The 16,076-nt window shown below is 45.9% G+C and overlaps 1 protein-coding gene across 2 annotated transcripts in view; it reads right to left on the reverse strand.

Annotated features, from left to right (window-relative positions):
• Positions 1–5,892: 5,892 nt before the first annotated feature.
• Positions 5,893–16,076, reverse strand: part of LOC8038987 (scm-like with four MBT domains protein 2) — a 72,116-nt gene continuing 61,932 nt past the window's right edge. Inside the window, exons 17-20 of one of the 2 annotated variants that reach the window (XM_040215315.3) lie at positions 15,350–15,352; positions 13,344–13,532; positions 11,133–11,255; positions 5,893–6,061 (exon numbers count right to left, since the gene is read on the reverse strand). In XM_040215315.3, coding sequence (XP_040071249.1) covers positions 5,909–6,061; positions 11,133–11,255; positions 13,344–13,532; positions 15,350–15,352 — 468 coding nt within the window. In that variant the 3' untranslated portion in view covers positions 5,893–5,908. The remainder of the gene's footprint in view (positions 6,062–11,132; positions 11,256–13,343; positions 13,533–15,349; positions 15,353–16,076) is intronic. The other variant, XM_040215316.3, reaches the window with a different exon arrangement.

A 16,076-nucleotide genomic window follows, 5' to 3' on the forward strand; every position in this document is an offset into this window, starting at 1 on the left:
GGGATACTCCGGCGTTTTCTAGTCTCTGACTTGCCTGAAAATTTTCTAAGTACACTAACAAAACATCGCTGAAATAGTGACCCAAATATTGAGCCAAAATAAATGATTTCCGCAAAGTTATTGAATTTTAAATTTTGGTCCTCTCCGTGGTTCTCAAATTGAAAGTTTGTACTGGCAACATTAAAAATGTGTCGTCAACAACAACAAAAAAATTATACTTTTGGTTTTTAATTTTTAGGCTAGGTGGCGCAAGCTAGCGCCCGTTCTAAACTGTACAGCCGTCAACATCTATCCACCCATCCAGTGGAAGGCAGTTGTTCACTCCACTAGCTCCAGACCACTGCTCCAGACTAACCCCAGAGCCGTATGACTAACCCCACTGATATCTATTGTCGGTGGTTCACTCTTTGGACTGCAGGCCATTCCCAGGAATAATTCTGACAATTCTATATTCCTCTCAACTCCTCGGAATGGAGACACTGGGGCCATTCCCACTCCTGGAATGATTGGCAGCCACATTGTTACTGGAAAAAGGAAGCGTGCAGCTGCTGACGTTATTAAATGCAGAGATATAAATGCAAAAGCTCCCTCAAGAAACCTATTCTGTTAAGCCGAGGCGTGGTCGCACAAGGTTCACAAACGAGAACAGCAAAACAAATATAAGCTTAATTTCATTTTGTGATCTTGAATTCTGAACGCAAACACCGTTCTATGAAAATTACGTAGTTATACAGGCGCTTGGAAGCAGTACCAAGGTACAGTACTCACGTGTGAAGTCAATCAGCAACCATGCCCCATACTCGCAAACTACCCACAAAAACAAATTAGTTGTTTAGACAGCAGGAGTTTAGTCTGCCAGAGTATGGCGACAAATTGTTACCCACTGTAGACGAGGCATTTAGCCAGTGCAGTACGCCTGCTAGCCTGGGGTTTTTAACGGGCGTCACGCATAGTGCTGATGCACGACCGCACGCCAGTACGATGCTCATCCTGATCGCAACGAAACTGCCCACACCGCACCATTCCGGCTAAAAGGGATTTAATTCCATTCCAATTCCCTTTCCCCTAGCGATGCCGCCATTCCATTCCAATTTAATTCCAGGGTCTCGAAAGTGCGGAATCATTCCGGAATCACTCCAACTCCGGAGTGGCTACCCTCCTGTAGACCTTCTGATTACAAGCAGTTTCATGGTGTCAAATCGCTCCAGCCCCTGCGCAGCAGTAGGAAACAAATGCTCAGCGTAGTCCATTTTTAGACTGCCCGCTCGACCTGCACGCCTGCCTTCCCGACGTCACCGCACTGAAAAGCGCAGGCATATTGGAATGTTGGTTTTGACATCATTTTCACTTGCCACTTTCACAATAACTACTCCGAATTTCGTGATACTAAGTAGTATAACAAAAAGGGTAAAGGCCGGTGATTCGGAAAATATAGTTAGTTTGGGTAGCTGAAAAAAATCGCCGGAGCACCCCTTTAAGAGTATCCGGCTAAAGCCGATGGCTTTTCCAAGTGCAACCGTAAACTTTTCCAAAATTTTGGGTCGAAACAGTGCCACAGGAGTGACACATGAAGTGTGGGGGATGTGGGTACTGGCCAAATGTCACCTTAGAGAAAGTTCAAATTTTCCCCTCTCCCACCTGTCCATCAGTTATCTGCCATACTTTCAAGTTTCTACTCACTTTTGGAAAATCTTCAAACTGCACTGTGCAAGCACTCTTTAATCACAAAAATTGTAGGGGTGTGCAATTGGTAAATGTTTAAACCACGTAGAGCAGTCGAATACTGGTGGCGTCGAAATGAATACGAAATGAGTAATTTTCCAATATCTTTCGAATGGTGCATTGACTGTTCATAAGGAGTACACTGTCTAGAAGAATAGAGTGGATAATCCACACCAATCCCTACGAATCGTTGAAGAAAGCAAAGATTGAATGGTGCTATTAAATAACCAAAACCAAAAGCGATGAGCAAGTTAGCATCTTCGATGGCAGCACACAAGAGCCACTTGGATGAAGCAGTGCTAGAGCGGTTAAAAAACTTCCACACTATACCACACTTGTTCTTCAAAGAACTTCCCCCTTCTATTTCACTTGCGCTGTATGAGCAGCAGCACCCATATGGACAGAAACATTACCATGCTACGCTTTCCAAAGAGGTAGACGGGTAGTTTTCTGCAAAAGTATTTAACCCTAGGTGTAGTCATTCACAGATGAAACACCACCATACTGTCATGCCGGTTATAATGAAATCGGTTATAACGAAATAGTGGTTATAGCGAAGCGATCAAGATTTCCCCTCCCCTTTTGCACTTCGTTAACCGAAGTCGGTTATAACGAAATAGCGGATATAGCAAAGTGATTTCAAATTCCCGTTGACTTCGTTATAACCGGTCTCGGCAGTACTAAAGTTAGACAAATTGCTACTGCTGATGATTGTGCCTAGAATAAGATGGTAGCGAAATCGTACGAAAGGTATGACAGGTGCGCAGTAGGGCGTCTTTGAAGGAAAATTTGTGGCATTCAACCGTTAAGGCGATTCAGAAATTGAAACAAATATTTGAAATTTTGACAAATTACTATTCAATTAGAAGAGCTGCTCAAATAGGTATTTGAAGGTTAGAAATATTTGTACACCCTTACAAGATTAGTTCACTTCATTTGCATGTCCTATCTGAAAATGTATAATCATAGGGCAAATTGTCCATATACGTACCACTACACCAGGTGAAGCTGAGCTGAATTTATTCAGATGTAATGCTGTGTTGCTGCCCTAAAGTGCTTCTTGAGATCCTTGTTTTATGGTCCTAAATCAGTTTACAAGCTCTTCCTAAAAGACCAAGAATTACACTCATGCGCGGCCGATTTGTATATTAAAAAAGTCATCAAAGATTGCGACACTTATTGTTGTCGCAGAACGAGAGATATGGTGGTACCGAACCTTGCCGATTATGATCGAACGACGAACGGTGCTTGTCAGTCACTTGCGAGCGATGGGCTCCTGCGTGGACCAGTGGCCGACCAGTCCCGCTCGTTTACGCGGAAACCCATCGCTCGAGAGTGGCTGATAAGTGCCATCGGTCGTTCGTCCATATTCAGTAAAGGTCAGTAGCGCCATCTGTCATTCTGCAACAATGGTTAGTGTCGGGAACCTTGATCACTTCTTTAATTTACAAATCAGTTGCACATGAATGCAATTTCAGCTTTTTTTAGAATGCTTAGAGCTTGTGAATTGAGTTATGACCATAAAACGAGGATCTAAAAATGCACTCTAGTGCCCTTTTAAGTGCAGACCGTTCCTGACGGGACTGTAGAGGAATGTAAAAAAAAGTGAAAATCATTGGTGGCTTATGTGCCTGACCAATATCAAGGACATCCGACTCTGAGGAAAAGTGAAATAAAGACGTTTCGATTACATATCGAGAAAGCAGCCGTGTCCAGCAATTTCCACCTCTCATCCCTGCAGGTTTGGAGGGACGACAATTGGAAGACGGACTTTGCCAATTAATTGAGACTGCCCGGACATCTTCGGCACTTGCGAGGGCCGATGCCGGTCAAGCTGTTTTGCTCTGCTCTTTTCATTTGCCTTCTCCGACAAGAAATTAAGAAATTCTGACTACTACGTATTATAGGGAGGGACAGATTGAACCTACTTTAAGAAGACACCAAAAATCAATTTTGCTTGTAATTTGGCAGAAGTGGCTAAATAAGTGGTGCATTTGTTAAAAAAAAAATTAAAAAGCAAACTTGTTTTTAGTCAAAAAAATTTTCCCGCTAAATCTAGCGGAAAAAATTTCCCCGCTAAATCTAGCAGAAAAATTACCCTGTTAGATTTAGTGGGGAAATTTATCCATAATGCACCGCACAATTACGCCGACGGCGACGGCGACGCCGCTCAAGCCGGAAACGGGCGCCTAAGAGCTGCGCTCTAAAACAACTAAAATAAAATTTCCTATGGCTCATTAGTTATTTTAGACTAAAAGTGAAAAAGCATTTAAGTGGGACTTTGGATGCATTTTATTTGACAAAACAGGGAACGAGAGCAAGAATTCTCTTCGCCCTCTTGGTCGCTTCTGTTCAATCGGACGCATCAAACGTCCAGGTTTTTAAAGGAGCTGTGCAACGATTTTAACGTTGAAAGAATTGGCATCTTCTAATTTTGACATCGTTCACCTTGTCACAAATGACAGGAAGCACACCTCCTTTCATCGAAATGTTGCGATTCCGCCTCGTAATAGCGAGGCAAAACTTAGAATATTCCCCGACCTGCAGCCGCTAGCGGTGGCCATAAGAAGCACGCGGCGTGACGTCAATGGGGAATCTTGTAGAAACATAGCAAGTTGTGCAAATACCTACTTGATAAAAGGTAACTTTTCTATAAATCTTGTCGTTCTAACATATATATAAATGCGTCAAAAACCTGGTATCATCGACAAAACTTTTATTATACGGAGTTTTAGTGGCGCCATCTATCCTAGGTTCACAAAACTGTCAGCTCTATCTGCTACCGCAAACAGCCGCCAGAAGCTGGAGGGGGAGGGGGACAGGGCCAAACGGGTATGGCCAGACCCGGATGAGACTTTCCTTCTTTCACCATATTGTTCGCGTGGTGCCCGCCAGCACGTGGTCCTGCGGTTGCGAGCGGTTGAGTTCTCACTGCTCACTGATGGCTCTAAAGAGAGAACTTTTCCGGAACCCCGCGCCTACCCCATCAACGTCGCTGCGCACGTGACCCGGAAGACGACGTACGAGTTGAGAGGCGGCAAAAACCTGGATCTTTTTAATTTTTTTTTTTAAATAAAAACTAGGGTATCCAGGCAAAATCTGTTTTCTGTAGTTCACTTCACAAGTGTCAGGCATTAACTTCCACAATTATTTAGGCAAAGCCCTGAAATTGTTGCACAGCTCCTTTAATATAATTGACATCAAAAAGACTGTACTGCATGTCGGTCCATAAGCAAAACTATGGTTTTCAGCTGTAAGTTTTAATGAAAGCAAACACACTCTTTATTATTTTCGAAGAACAAATGCACCACCCAGCCGCACCTTCGTGCTAAATCACAATGCCAGAGATTGCAAAAGTAATCGAGATTTTCTTAAAGCAGGTTCGAACGGCTTGGGACCTCACTTGTAGTGGTGCCATATTTTTCAGACTGCCGTAAAATACCGGGCAAGCGCCCACTCAAAATTTAGAGATAATCGAGAAAAAATGGGGATGGGCACTTGTCCAGTCATCCATTTTACATATAGCATATATTCTCAGATCTTACAAATTTCGAAATGGGCGCTTAGTGTGGAATCGGCGTATGCGCGATATTCGAAGATATAATCCACAAAACCAAACTACAGTCTAAAAAAAAATTTTTTTTAGTTAGTTTGTTGTTAGAGCGTAGTTTGCACATCAAATTTGCATCTACTGGACACCTCGAAAAATGCCTGCTTTCTTAGCGCACGAAAAAGCTTGTGTCACGCAGAAATCGTCTTTAATATAATCTGCCAATTTCAAAATCTACAACATACTATCATTTATAAACATTCTTACAAAAAATAAATGAAAAATTCTCGTATAGATTTTTTTAAAGCGCTTCCAGTATTCGTGCGTATGGCACGTGATTTGCTTGCTTTCCGAAGCGACGAACCTGCACATGCTGGGCTGAAGCCTCGCAAGTATTGGGATGGTGCACAGTCTGCTCTTAGAGAGGGTTCGCACCGCATGAAATCTCAACTTTTAAACGTGTATATTCCGTGGACTATACTCCGGAAGACAGGGTACCACAGCCACTGACAAACTGAGAATGGCAGGACAACGCCTCCGGCACGCAGCAGAGGCGGGGCGTTCGAAAGACAGGCCCCGCCGTTTTAACTCTGTCGGCGACCGTAAGAAGGGTCCGGGCAGCCGTTGGGCGGGGCTTTATTGGGTCCCCTTGGGGGCGTACTGTAGGTAGAAGGCGAGCTTGAGGCGCTCCAGCAGCTGGCAGAACTGCACGGCGGGGCTTCCCTGCAGGTCGAGGAACTCCTGCACCATGGGCAGCGTGAGCAGCAGCAGGGCCTGGCCGTCGATCTCCTGCGGGGCCGCGGCAATGCTCTCTGTAGACGGTCTCTCGGCAGTTCAGACGACGAAAAACTCCCAGGTTTTAACAACGCCGGGAGTTATTTATTTATTTTTTATATTATTTTTTTCCCGGCTTTTTGAAGGTCGTCCTGGCGATCACCGCACTCTGCCTGGTGATGCGGTCGTTGACAGCTCAGCAAATGCATGTCCTGATCTTTCTATTATCGTTCCAGAGCCGATGAGAATGCGGCGTTAGTGGATAAAAAGGAACGAATCATCAAGATGCAAGTGCGAAACAATTTCAGACAGAATTTTACTGACTGCATATAGTTTTTTTTTTTTGGATAAAAGGAAAACTAGCACGTGGGATTAGGAAGGCTAAATTCTAAATTTTTGATATGAACTTTTGGCAAATAAAGGCGGACTTATCTTAAGCTCCTTCAAACACTCGCAATGAAGCTGAGTGCATGATTGGGTGGATTAATAAACGAGTTGTGGCGAAACTTTCTGCAATGGGCGGTAGATTGTGCCACCTCGCAAAGTAACCGCAACATCCAGAGTGTCGGTGCTTTTTTTTTTTTTTGCTTTTTTTTTTTTTTAGCACGTTGGTTGACTTTAGTATTGGGTACAACTAATTTGTCATCCGCACTGTGCTCGCAAACGATCAAGTTCCCGACGAATACCTTTGACAGAAATGACAGGGTTTGATATCCGGTCTCGTTAGCCGCAGCGTCAAGAGCATGGGAGGTACTATCTCTATGAGGAATTCCATTAGAAATTTATACTACTTCATTTCTAGCGTTTTGTGTTCGCAGCCAAATGCGAACCTACCAATCTGTACCGATTAATCACCTTTCCGCAGTCAGTTTTGGCGCCAAACTGCTGCAGCCGTTGTCGAGCAAGTTCCTGTTTTGCCGCGGGGGCGTACCGGCATATGGAAGAAGGCCCAGCTTTCGTTATACCGAAACATTTTAAGTTGCACTTCCCTCAGCTCCGATGTATCCATGGCCACAGCGTTGAACACGCAAGCGTCGCGGACCAACAAGTCCTACGAAGCAATCTGCGCACAAGGAGACCTCAGTAGGTGGCATCGTTCGAATGTCGACGCCTTTCCTTTGCTCGGGTGGGAGAACTTCCGTTTCTGCTAGAAAGACATATTTTACGTCACGGCAGCGTGATTTCACATGTTGGCAGCAGAGTCCGGTCAAATCGAGGAAGAAAGCAGACGTGAGTTTTCATCTTTTTCGGTGCGAGACTGGAGGCAATAAAACGAAAACTGATTCTTGCTCCGGGTTTCATGAACATTGTATAATAATTGGGGTCTTCATTTGGAAAAAGCTAGAAAATCATTTCGTCCCTTTAAAAAGACACTATTGCTTGCCAAGGTTTTTATTTATATACAAGACATATGGGAGCCAAACTACCCTGAACACAATTTGCGGCTGGAAAATCATTTTCTTTCTGCCAGAAAGCCGTCGATCGAGAAATGGCCGGTTTGAGTCGCGCTCACTCTCTTCTCCGTGGTCATGTGCCATTTTCTATGGTCTACACAGAACAACCAAATATAATCGATGTTGTGGGTCATCGAAGGCACAAACTCAGTACTAGGAATGGACAAAAAATATGATACCCATTTTTGGGACTTCCAAAAAGCCGCAAATACGTTGATTGAAAAAGATAAAAAGTTGCAGAGTCACGTAATTATTAAGGCGAAAGCCTTATATGTCTCATCGTTCAGTCAACCTTCAGAAAACACGTCGTCGACATGAAAGGTACCAAATGAAGCGGCGCCAAAGGTGCGTCGTCAGAGAGCGCGCTGTCTTCGGAGGTTCGCTATCACCGGGACCACAGCCGACGCCACGATCTGAGTGAGCCAATGAATGGCGCCAAAGATGCTTCGTCAGAAAGCGCGCTGTCTTCGGAGGTGCGCTATTACGTTTACATGACCACTCAAGCGAATTAGAGGCAATAAAATTAAGAAGGATGACAAAGCGAATTAAGCGGAATCAAAGTGAAGTAAGTAAATCATGTGTCTGTCTTCAATGCATTGGCGCTTGGGCTTTCGCCTTCAAGTCGTCTTAGGGATAACAGAAGAGACCCTATGAATTTTTGTATCTTTCTCCTCTACATTTCTCTTCATGCCGAGTCCAGTTTCAGTTTTGGTTCCGAACAGTTGCGTTTTTTGACTTCATCAAAAATATCTGCGACACTATAGTAAAATATTGATTGGGTAGTCTTCCGACACCACAATAAATCGCCTGGCAAAAAATACACATTTTTTGGGGGGGTTGTCAGAGTCCTTTTACAAGTTGTCAATCACTAAACTACAAGACAGCAAAAAAAAAATTGGCCACAAAAAATTAATTTTTTTGTTTTGTTTTTAGGCAAAGTGGCCCGAGCTATTGCCTATTATAGAAGATACATCCAAAAAGGACTTCAAATATTTTTCGCTTGGAATAAAGTAAAACATACGTTGGGTGAGGGATACTTAGAGTAAACTGCCGGCCGTTTACGGAAACAAAAAAGAGACGCGTCCTTGCCGCAAAAATAAACGACGCGTTGCAGAATGCCGATTGAGAGTCCGCCTAAATGTGGTGGTAGCGGTTCAGACCAGATGTTTCAGAATTTACAATTACCTAATAAAAAAAGTTATAGGCGATTTTCGAAAATTTCCAATGACAAAACAGCAGCCAACGCAGCAGAAGTATGCATGGAGATGAATGGCGTCCACCACTCAGGCTCCATTTGCTCGCTGAAAAGTTTCCAAAGTCACTTACAACTTTTGAATTGGGTAACAACAATTTTTGGAACTTCAACAGTGGCCCCAACTGCTAGCGCAACATTTGAGCAGAGACAGCGATACATACAGTTTATTTTTGCGGTGAGAAAAACACTGTTCCCTTTTCCCCCCAAACACCCAATACATTGGTTGAAGTAGTATGCTTCAAGTAAACTGTACATAATGAGACATACTTTTCCTAGGCTGTACAACCATATATACTTTCCAACATAATGTTACCTTCCCATTCCTGCAAAGTTTCGATGCAACATGTAACAATGGGCTATGTCAATACCACCTAGAAGACAAGGCCTGCGCATGACGTTTCGTTAGTAGATCCCCGACCCGCCCCAAGCGGCAAACAGCCCAAAGCTTGACGAGAGTAGGGGCCGCGTCACAACTACGTCGCATTCACTTGCGGCCGCAGCTGTGTGGGTGACTGCTGAGCGCGAGCTGATAGCGAGCTTCCAGTGCATTTGCGACGTGCACGCGAACGCTCCCTCGGCCAGGAGCGCGAGCTAGCACGCGCTCCTGGCTTTGAGACGCGCATTTCTAGCGCGCGCGCTCGTTCTGCGGTAGAACGCTTCGAAGCCGCTACCCGAGGTATAAACAGCGCCCTCGAAAATGGCGTCCAGTGTCAGCGTCCAACGAAGGGCTTTTCAGCACTTCGCGCAGCAGTAAGGCAATTTCGCTCATGCATTTGACGCTCCACGTGAACGTCTAACTTCATCGTATGCTATTTGCAAGAGACACTCGGCGTGAGCATCTCTTTCATTATCTGTTACACAAACCACTGAAGCAGGCGATGGAGCAGACGATGTAGCAGACGATGCTGCTCATCCGGGCTAGCTAGGGGGCGCTGAGGGGATCTACTAGTGATGACGTTTAGAGGAGGAAACGCGCAGGCCTTGTGTTCTAGGTGGTATTGGCTATGTGCAGTCTTTCCTTTCGGTCAAATGCTTCGAATAATTCAGGTGGATCCACCACATACCGTATAATTGCATGTGAGGGCCGCAGCCCCGTATTTAGGACAAAATATTGCAAAAAAAAAATTAAATTATTCGTGTATGCGCCGCGCCCCCTTGTTTTTGAGGTGCGCCAACTGTAATGCCAAGTTTCTATGAATATATATCGCCAGATGGCGCTAGCCACCGCCCGAGCACGTAGCGGCACGTCTCCGCATCCCCGATATTTGCTCTCCATTCATCCGTATCACCGAATGGCACAATGGCTGCTGACCTCGATCGTGGTCGGCCGCACCGTCGGGATGCGTTTATGTTGCGGCCAGAAGACATTGAGAAAAGATAAAGGATATGTCAGCTTCCGTGGCAAGCGCGAGGAATGGGGATTCAGCAAGCTCGGCTCACGCGTGCACTCAGGTTTCCGTACGCCACTGTACGCTCTGGGGAGGTTTTCTTTTGTACTTCGATTCGTTTCAAAGCAGCGCGATTTGTCTGCCCTTTCGCGCAATCTGAGAGCTATGGGCAAGTACCACTTCAACAGTCATACGGGATTCAAGTCGAAAGTTGCCGCGCATGCTATCAAGTACAAAAAAAAAAAAAAAAGTTGCGTATTGCAGTATGTAAACTAATTAAATCCGACTGACGATTCAGTCCGGATTCCGAAGTGAAGGCGTTTTCGACCAGTGAAGCCAAGCGTGCTCATGTACGTTCATTTCAAAATGTGGATACAGATTTTTTTTTTTTTTATCCGTGTATGGGTCGTACCTTGAAAATTTGCCCTCAAATCGGGAAAAAATAGTGCGGCCCTTACACGAGTTTATACGGTAGTAGTTCCAATCAGAGATGTTGCAAACTACCTACATATTTTGACGACGGACAAGAGATTTCTAGCCAGAATATGCCAGCTAAAACAAATCATAAAGAAGTGTATTAGTAAATTTTAGGTAATTAATTTGCCAATTATACCTAACATCTGCCACGGCAGGTAACATCGTACCAAAGGAATAAATTCTCCATTTCCAGCTCCTCTTTTTGAAAAATTATTTGCCATCAAATACTTCACAATGTTTTCTGGTAGGTAGATTAAACTTTTTACTTCCAAACTTTTACTTTAATAAATGTCACCTCTGAAACCTTGGCACCTTTCCCCAGCTGCAAGTACTATGGTCAAGCAGAGACCGAGCTCCTATCGATGAGCAGGTAGTAATTTCCGATGCAAGAAATCCTCTCAATCTTCTCGGCTGGGCCAATACAAAATTAGCTGGGGTTCTTCGCATAGCCTCTCGCTGTTTTTCAGGAAAAATATTTTGTTCAAGCTGATGGCTGGAGTGCAGTGCCTCACCTGCTCGTGTAGGCGCCGGGCGACGTAGGAGCACGGGGTGTTGCGCACAAAGTTGGTCACGTCGGCCACGCTCCATTCGAGGGGGTTCGAGGTCAGGGTGTCTGGGTGACCCGCAGGAGGGGCCTGTGCACAAGCAGAGGGTCTGAGCTGTCAATGCCCCCGTGGAACTGTCTTCTCTGCAGGGCTGTCTCGATGGCACTGATCCCACTAAACTAGCCCTAAAAAATGCTATTTACAGAAACGTATACATACAAAACTGTCTCTATAAAACTTTCCCTAAAAAACCAGAAAGTGATAAACCATACTTCGCTGACTCAAGTGATTCGGCATTCCCAAACCTACGAGTCCACAAACAATTATCGCCAATACACAGAAAACGACAAGTACTACAGACGGCAGACTGAGCAAAGCCTCCAGAAAGCACGCTAGCCAGTGGAAACATCTCCAATTTGGAAACAAAAGAGAAAAACGAGGATAGCTTGGTGATACACAGTATCCTGGCGGCACCTTTGCTTGCTAAGTCGGCAACATTTGCGAGTCAACACACCCACCCCTCCGTCTGCAAGGTCAACGCCAAACAACTGTACCCAAAGATGAAACATAATCCGTCGCCCCTCCGCCACCAACAAAACAAACTCCGCAAACGGGCGAACCCGTTGGGAACCAGAAAAGAAAAACGATGGGAAGAATGGGGATTAAAAGCGGCACCACCCTCTCCCTGACCGTACCGACACTTAAAGTGGCCTGGAAGGCTCAGGTCCCTCCTTGCTTTTCCCGCGTCTGTGTTGTGCTTCTTCCCCGACACCTCGATACTGACAAGGGGGGATCTACCGCTCGCATGAGACCTGGTGGCCGGCAAGGTTTCGGATCGGACCACGTTTCAGTTTAATCAAATCATGAGTTATCTTTCGGGAATGCGGTTCTAACTTCTAATGATGAAGTACTTAGAGGAATTTTTTGCTCATTTGTTTTCAACTGGCTGACGTCCGGATCCCGGGTTAACCGCTTATGGTTGAAGAATAGCAATCCAGTCGCAGGTGGTGCAACCTTTGGAATCCGACCCCCGAGCTTTTTCGCGCGCTTCCGACTCTGGATACACAGGGAGAATAAACAGAACAAACGATTGCAAGGCCGACCAAGCTAAGCGCGCTCATTGTTGCCAATCGAGTCGATAGAAACCGAAACTAAGACAAAATGCAATTTTTTTGGAGCACGTTTTTTTAATTTAAAAAAAGAGAAAATAGAAAAACAAACCAGGCGCAATGAGGGGGCGGACAAAAGAATCGACGAAGAGCAATGATGGGGAAGCAGAAATGCCGGCGATCGTAATGGCAAATACTTTGGTGTCGGGCGCCCCTCAACTGCAAGGAGCATGCTCTTGCGCAACTTTCACTTTTTTGTTTGGTGCATGGATGTGTGCTATCAATGAGGGTTGAGGCGGCGTTGCTGCGTGGCGTGGATGGCACCGTGAACACGGAGCTCGATATGGGATGCTCTATAGACGTCTGTGTGCGGCGTTCCAGCAAATCTTTATTTACCAGTTAGCTTTGTCTTATTAAACATTGCACAACCTTACCACGCAGCCGCGACATTCCGGGAGAAGGAGCGGGATCGTGCTGACCTTACTTTGGTGGAGACAAACTTCAACCTCACACTTTTTGGTTACATTCCATGATAAGGGGTGTTCGCTGACTTTGTGATCCCTGAATGGGTTAGTGCTTCTGTTAGGTATCTTTCAGATTTGTTTTTTTTTGTACAAACAAGCTTTTTTGTAAGCAAAACAAAGTTTCATTTTGTCGTCTCCCTCGCTTTCCTTTTGCACGGATGTACTCTGAATTTGGGGCTGCGGAAATCGGGGAGGAAATCCGGAAACAAAGAGAAGTGTTTTTCCCTCCTTCGTTCTACTTTGTCACGGACATCCTCCAACTGCAAGGTTTGGGGCGGTATTTTTTTGGAAATCGATATTCGCCCGACGACCCGGGAATGGGCGATGACCCGGGAATGGGCGATGACTCGGGCTAATATGATAACCAGACACAACACCAGAAAGACAGTGCAAGGGGGAAAAGGGAGAAAACTAGAAAAGCTGAAGTGGAGAGCCCTTTTCCCCCTTGCACAGTCTTTCTTATCTTGTATCTGACTACCGCAACTATTAGAGATGCTTGTAAAGGCGAAATGCTTGAAGGTCTAGTGCACAAGGGCAGCACCCACCTGGGACTTGGGGTTGTTATCCGGGGAGTCCTGCGGGCTGACCGAACGGGATGGCAGCGGCCGCTTCCTGGGACGCCCCACGGGTGCTTTTGTCGTCCGTACTGGGGCACATTCCACCGGGGAATCCTCGTCCTCAGAGGCCCCTTCTTGTTGTTGCTGTTGTTGCTGCTGCTGCTGTTGCTGTTGCTGCTTCAGGTTAGTTGCATCAAGCATAGATACACATTAGTGAACAATCTTAAGTCGTGAAGCGAAAAATAGGGACTCTAACCAAAAATTTAATAAACATTTACCCGACGTTTCGGGACCAGTTCGGTCCCTTGCTCACGGGTGAGTGACGAAAAGAAAAGAACACGTGTCGTCTAAGTGCACATACGGATGTAGGGGGCTTTGCTCACGTCGCGCAGTCCCGAGACGTAGCTGCTGGGCAGAGAGCCCGAAGAACGATTCACGTTCCCCTTTGTGCGCTGGATAAACCAGGACTCAACGAAGAGCCGCTTTCGCCAATTCTTCTCCAAGGCCAGCACGGTGCTTCCCTCGAAGTCGACAGTGTGGCCGGCTGCTTCTGCGTGCTCCGCGAGGGCGCTCGCCTCCACATCCTTCTTCCGGACATCATATCTGTGTCGCGTAAGCCTCTCTGCGAAGTTCTTACTTTCGCCAACGAATGAGGCCGGGCAATCCTTGCATGGTATGCGGTAGACCAAGCCTTGGGCCCTTTCTTTGGGGGGCCGATCCTTTGGGAGGGGGAGGCGATGACCGATTGTCGACACAGGCTTATGAGTCACCGCAATCCCGTAGCGACCGAGGACGGGGGAAGGGTCTCGCTGGTGCGGCCAATGTAGGGGACACAGACGCGAACGGAAGGGGGACTGCTGCGCCCTAGGGGTGGATGCCTTGATTTCTCGAGTATCCGAAGAATAAACCAGATATGATGTCCGGAAGAAGGGTGTGGAGGCGAGCGCCCTCGCGGAGCACGCAGAAGCAGCCGGCCACACTGTCGACTTCGAGGGAAGCACCGTGCTGGCCTTGGAGAAGAATTGGCGAAAGCGGCTCTTCGTTGAGTCCTGGTTTATCCAGCGCACAAAGGGGAACGTGAATCGTTCTTCGGGCTCCCTGCCCAGCAGCTACGTCTCGGGACTGCGCGACGTGAGCAAAGCCCCCTACATCCGTATGTGCACTTAGACGACACGTGTTTTTTTCTTTTCGTCACTCACCCGTGAGCAAGGGACCGAACTGGTCCCGAAACGTCGGGTAAATGTTTATTAAATTTTTGGTTAGAGTCCCTATTTTTCGCTTCATGTGTACTCCTAACCAGGCAGAGGGCTGCCGAACGTTTACCTTCAAATCTTAAGTCGCACCACCAATAATGACCCCAAGCACTAAAGTGAAAGGGACAAGCAGAACTATGTGTTTCAAGGAGAAATTTCTCTAGAAAAAGAGTCGCCTACGTGGTTTGATGATCAAAGCAATGTACGGCACAATAGAATATTGTCTTTATTATAAATTTGAAGTTCAGAAAGAAAACTCGATCGGGTGATGGGGTGAACGAGGAAAAAGACTGAGGTACATCTGAGCATTTCCAGTGATGGAAACGGCATTTGGCCTTTTGTAGCAGGTTCTGTAGCTGGCAGAACATTGGTTTGGAGCAGTCACTGATTCTTTTGGAGCAGACGCCAACATCTGTTAGCACATCACTTGAAAATTAAAACGTGATTGCATCGCTAAATGAGTTCATCTTTGATAATGACTAAGGGTTCTTCTTTGATACTGAAGCATATTACTTTTTACCTTTCCTAATAAGAATAGATATACTGTAGGGCACCAAAAGAACACAAATCCTTGTTTTTAGAAATAAGGCTCTAGTCAGAGAAGGTTCCAATTACAATGGGTACTAAACTCATGGCACAACACTTCGGTTGGGATAAAGCTTCTCTCCCCTCGCACTTTAACAGCCGGTAGATTATTGAGCCTGTGTATACGTATAGGTTCTGTAAAATGTTTACAAAAACCTGCTCGTCTATCATCAAAACTGCGTCAGCCCAAGTTTCGCGAACCTACCAAGCTCAAGAATAATATTACAAACTGCCAAAACAACCACCCACAAACATTATGAAAAACTACACTTGTACAAGTGACACTGCTCCATAGCGGCGTTCGAACCATAGTGAGGTCAAAGTTTGCTGTTCTTTCGATCGACCGCCGCAAGGGAACAACCTTGACTACAATTTGTTCAAATATAGACAACCGTTCCTTTTTTCCTAGCGCAGATTTTTAATTTGGGACATCGACTTACTACAAAGGCAAAGAAAAAAAGAGTTGGAATAGTACTGAGCCTATCGCGCTAACCCAGGCGCTCACCCATGTCAGCCGCTGCAATTAGCACTCCGGTGCAAAGCGGTGAAGCTCGAAACGCGCGCACTGGTGAGAGGCGGCACGGATGCATGCGGCAGACACGATAATCAAGTGATCTCATCGGGAGTACAAGACCCTGGTTTCCTTCTTATCGCAGTAGCCGCCATCCTACAATGTGGCAATGCTTTTTAGCAACGTTCAGCTCCGTACATCGCCGACATAATCTGGAAATTTAGAGGTTGTCGGCAATCAATCCGCCAGCGCATCAAGCAACCAGCACGGTTGACGAACAATCTCAATACTTTGTTTCACCTCAATTTAAAGAGCAGCCGCTTCTGCGAGTTAAGGGGACCAACCAGCGTCACTAGCGCGACATCATGACAT

The sequence above is a fragment of the Ixodes scapularis genome, unplaced genomic scaffold (assembly GCF_016920785.2).
Source record: "Ixodes scapularis isolate PalLabHiFi unplaced genomic scaffold, ASM1692078v2 PGA_scaffold2__306_contigs__length_199485367, whole genome shotgun sequence".
NCBI classification, from domain to species: domain Eukaryota; kingdom Metazoa; phylum Arthropoda; class Arachnida; order Ixodida; family Ixodidae; genus Ixodes; species Ixodes scapularis.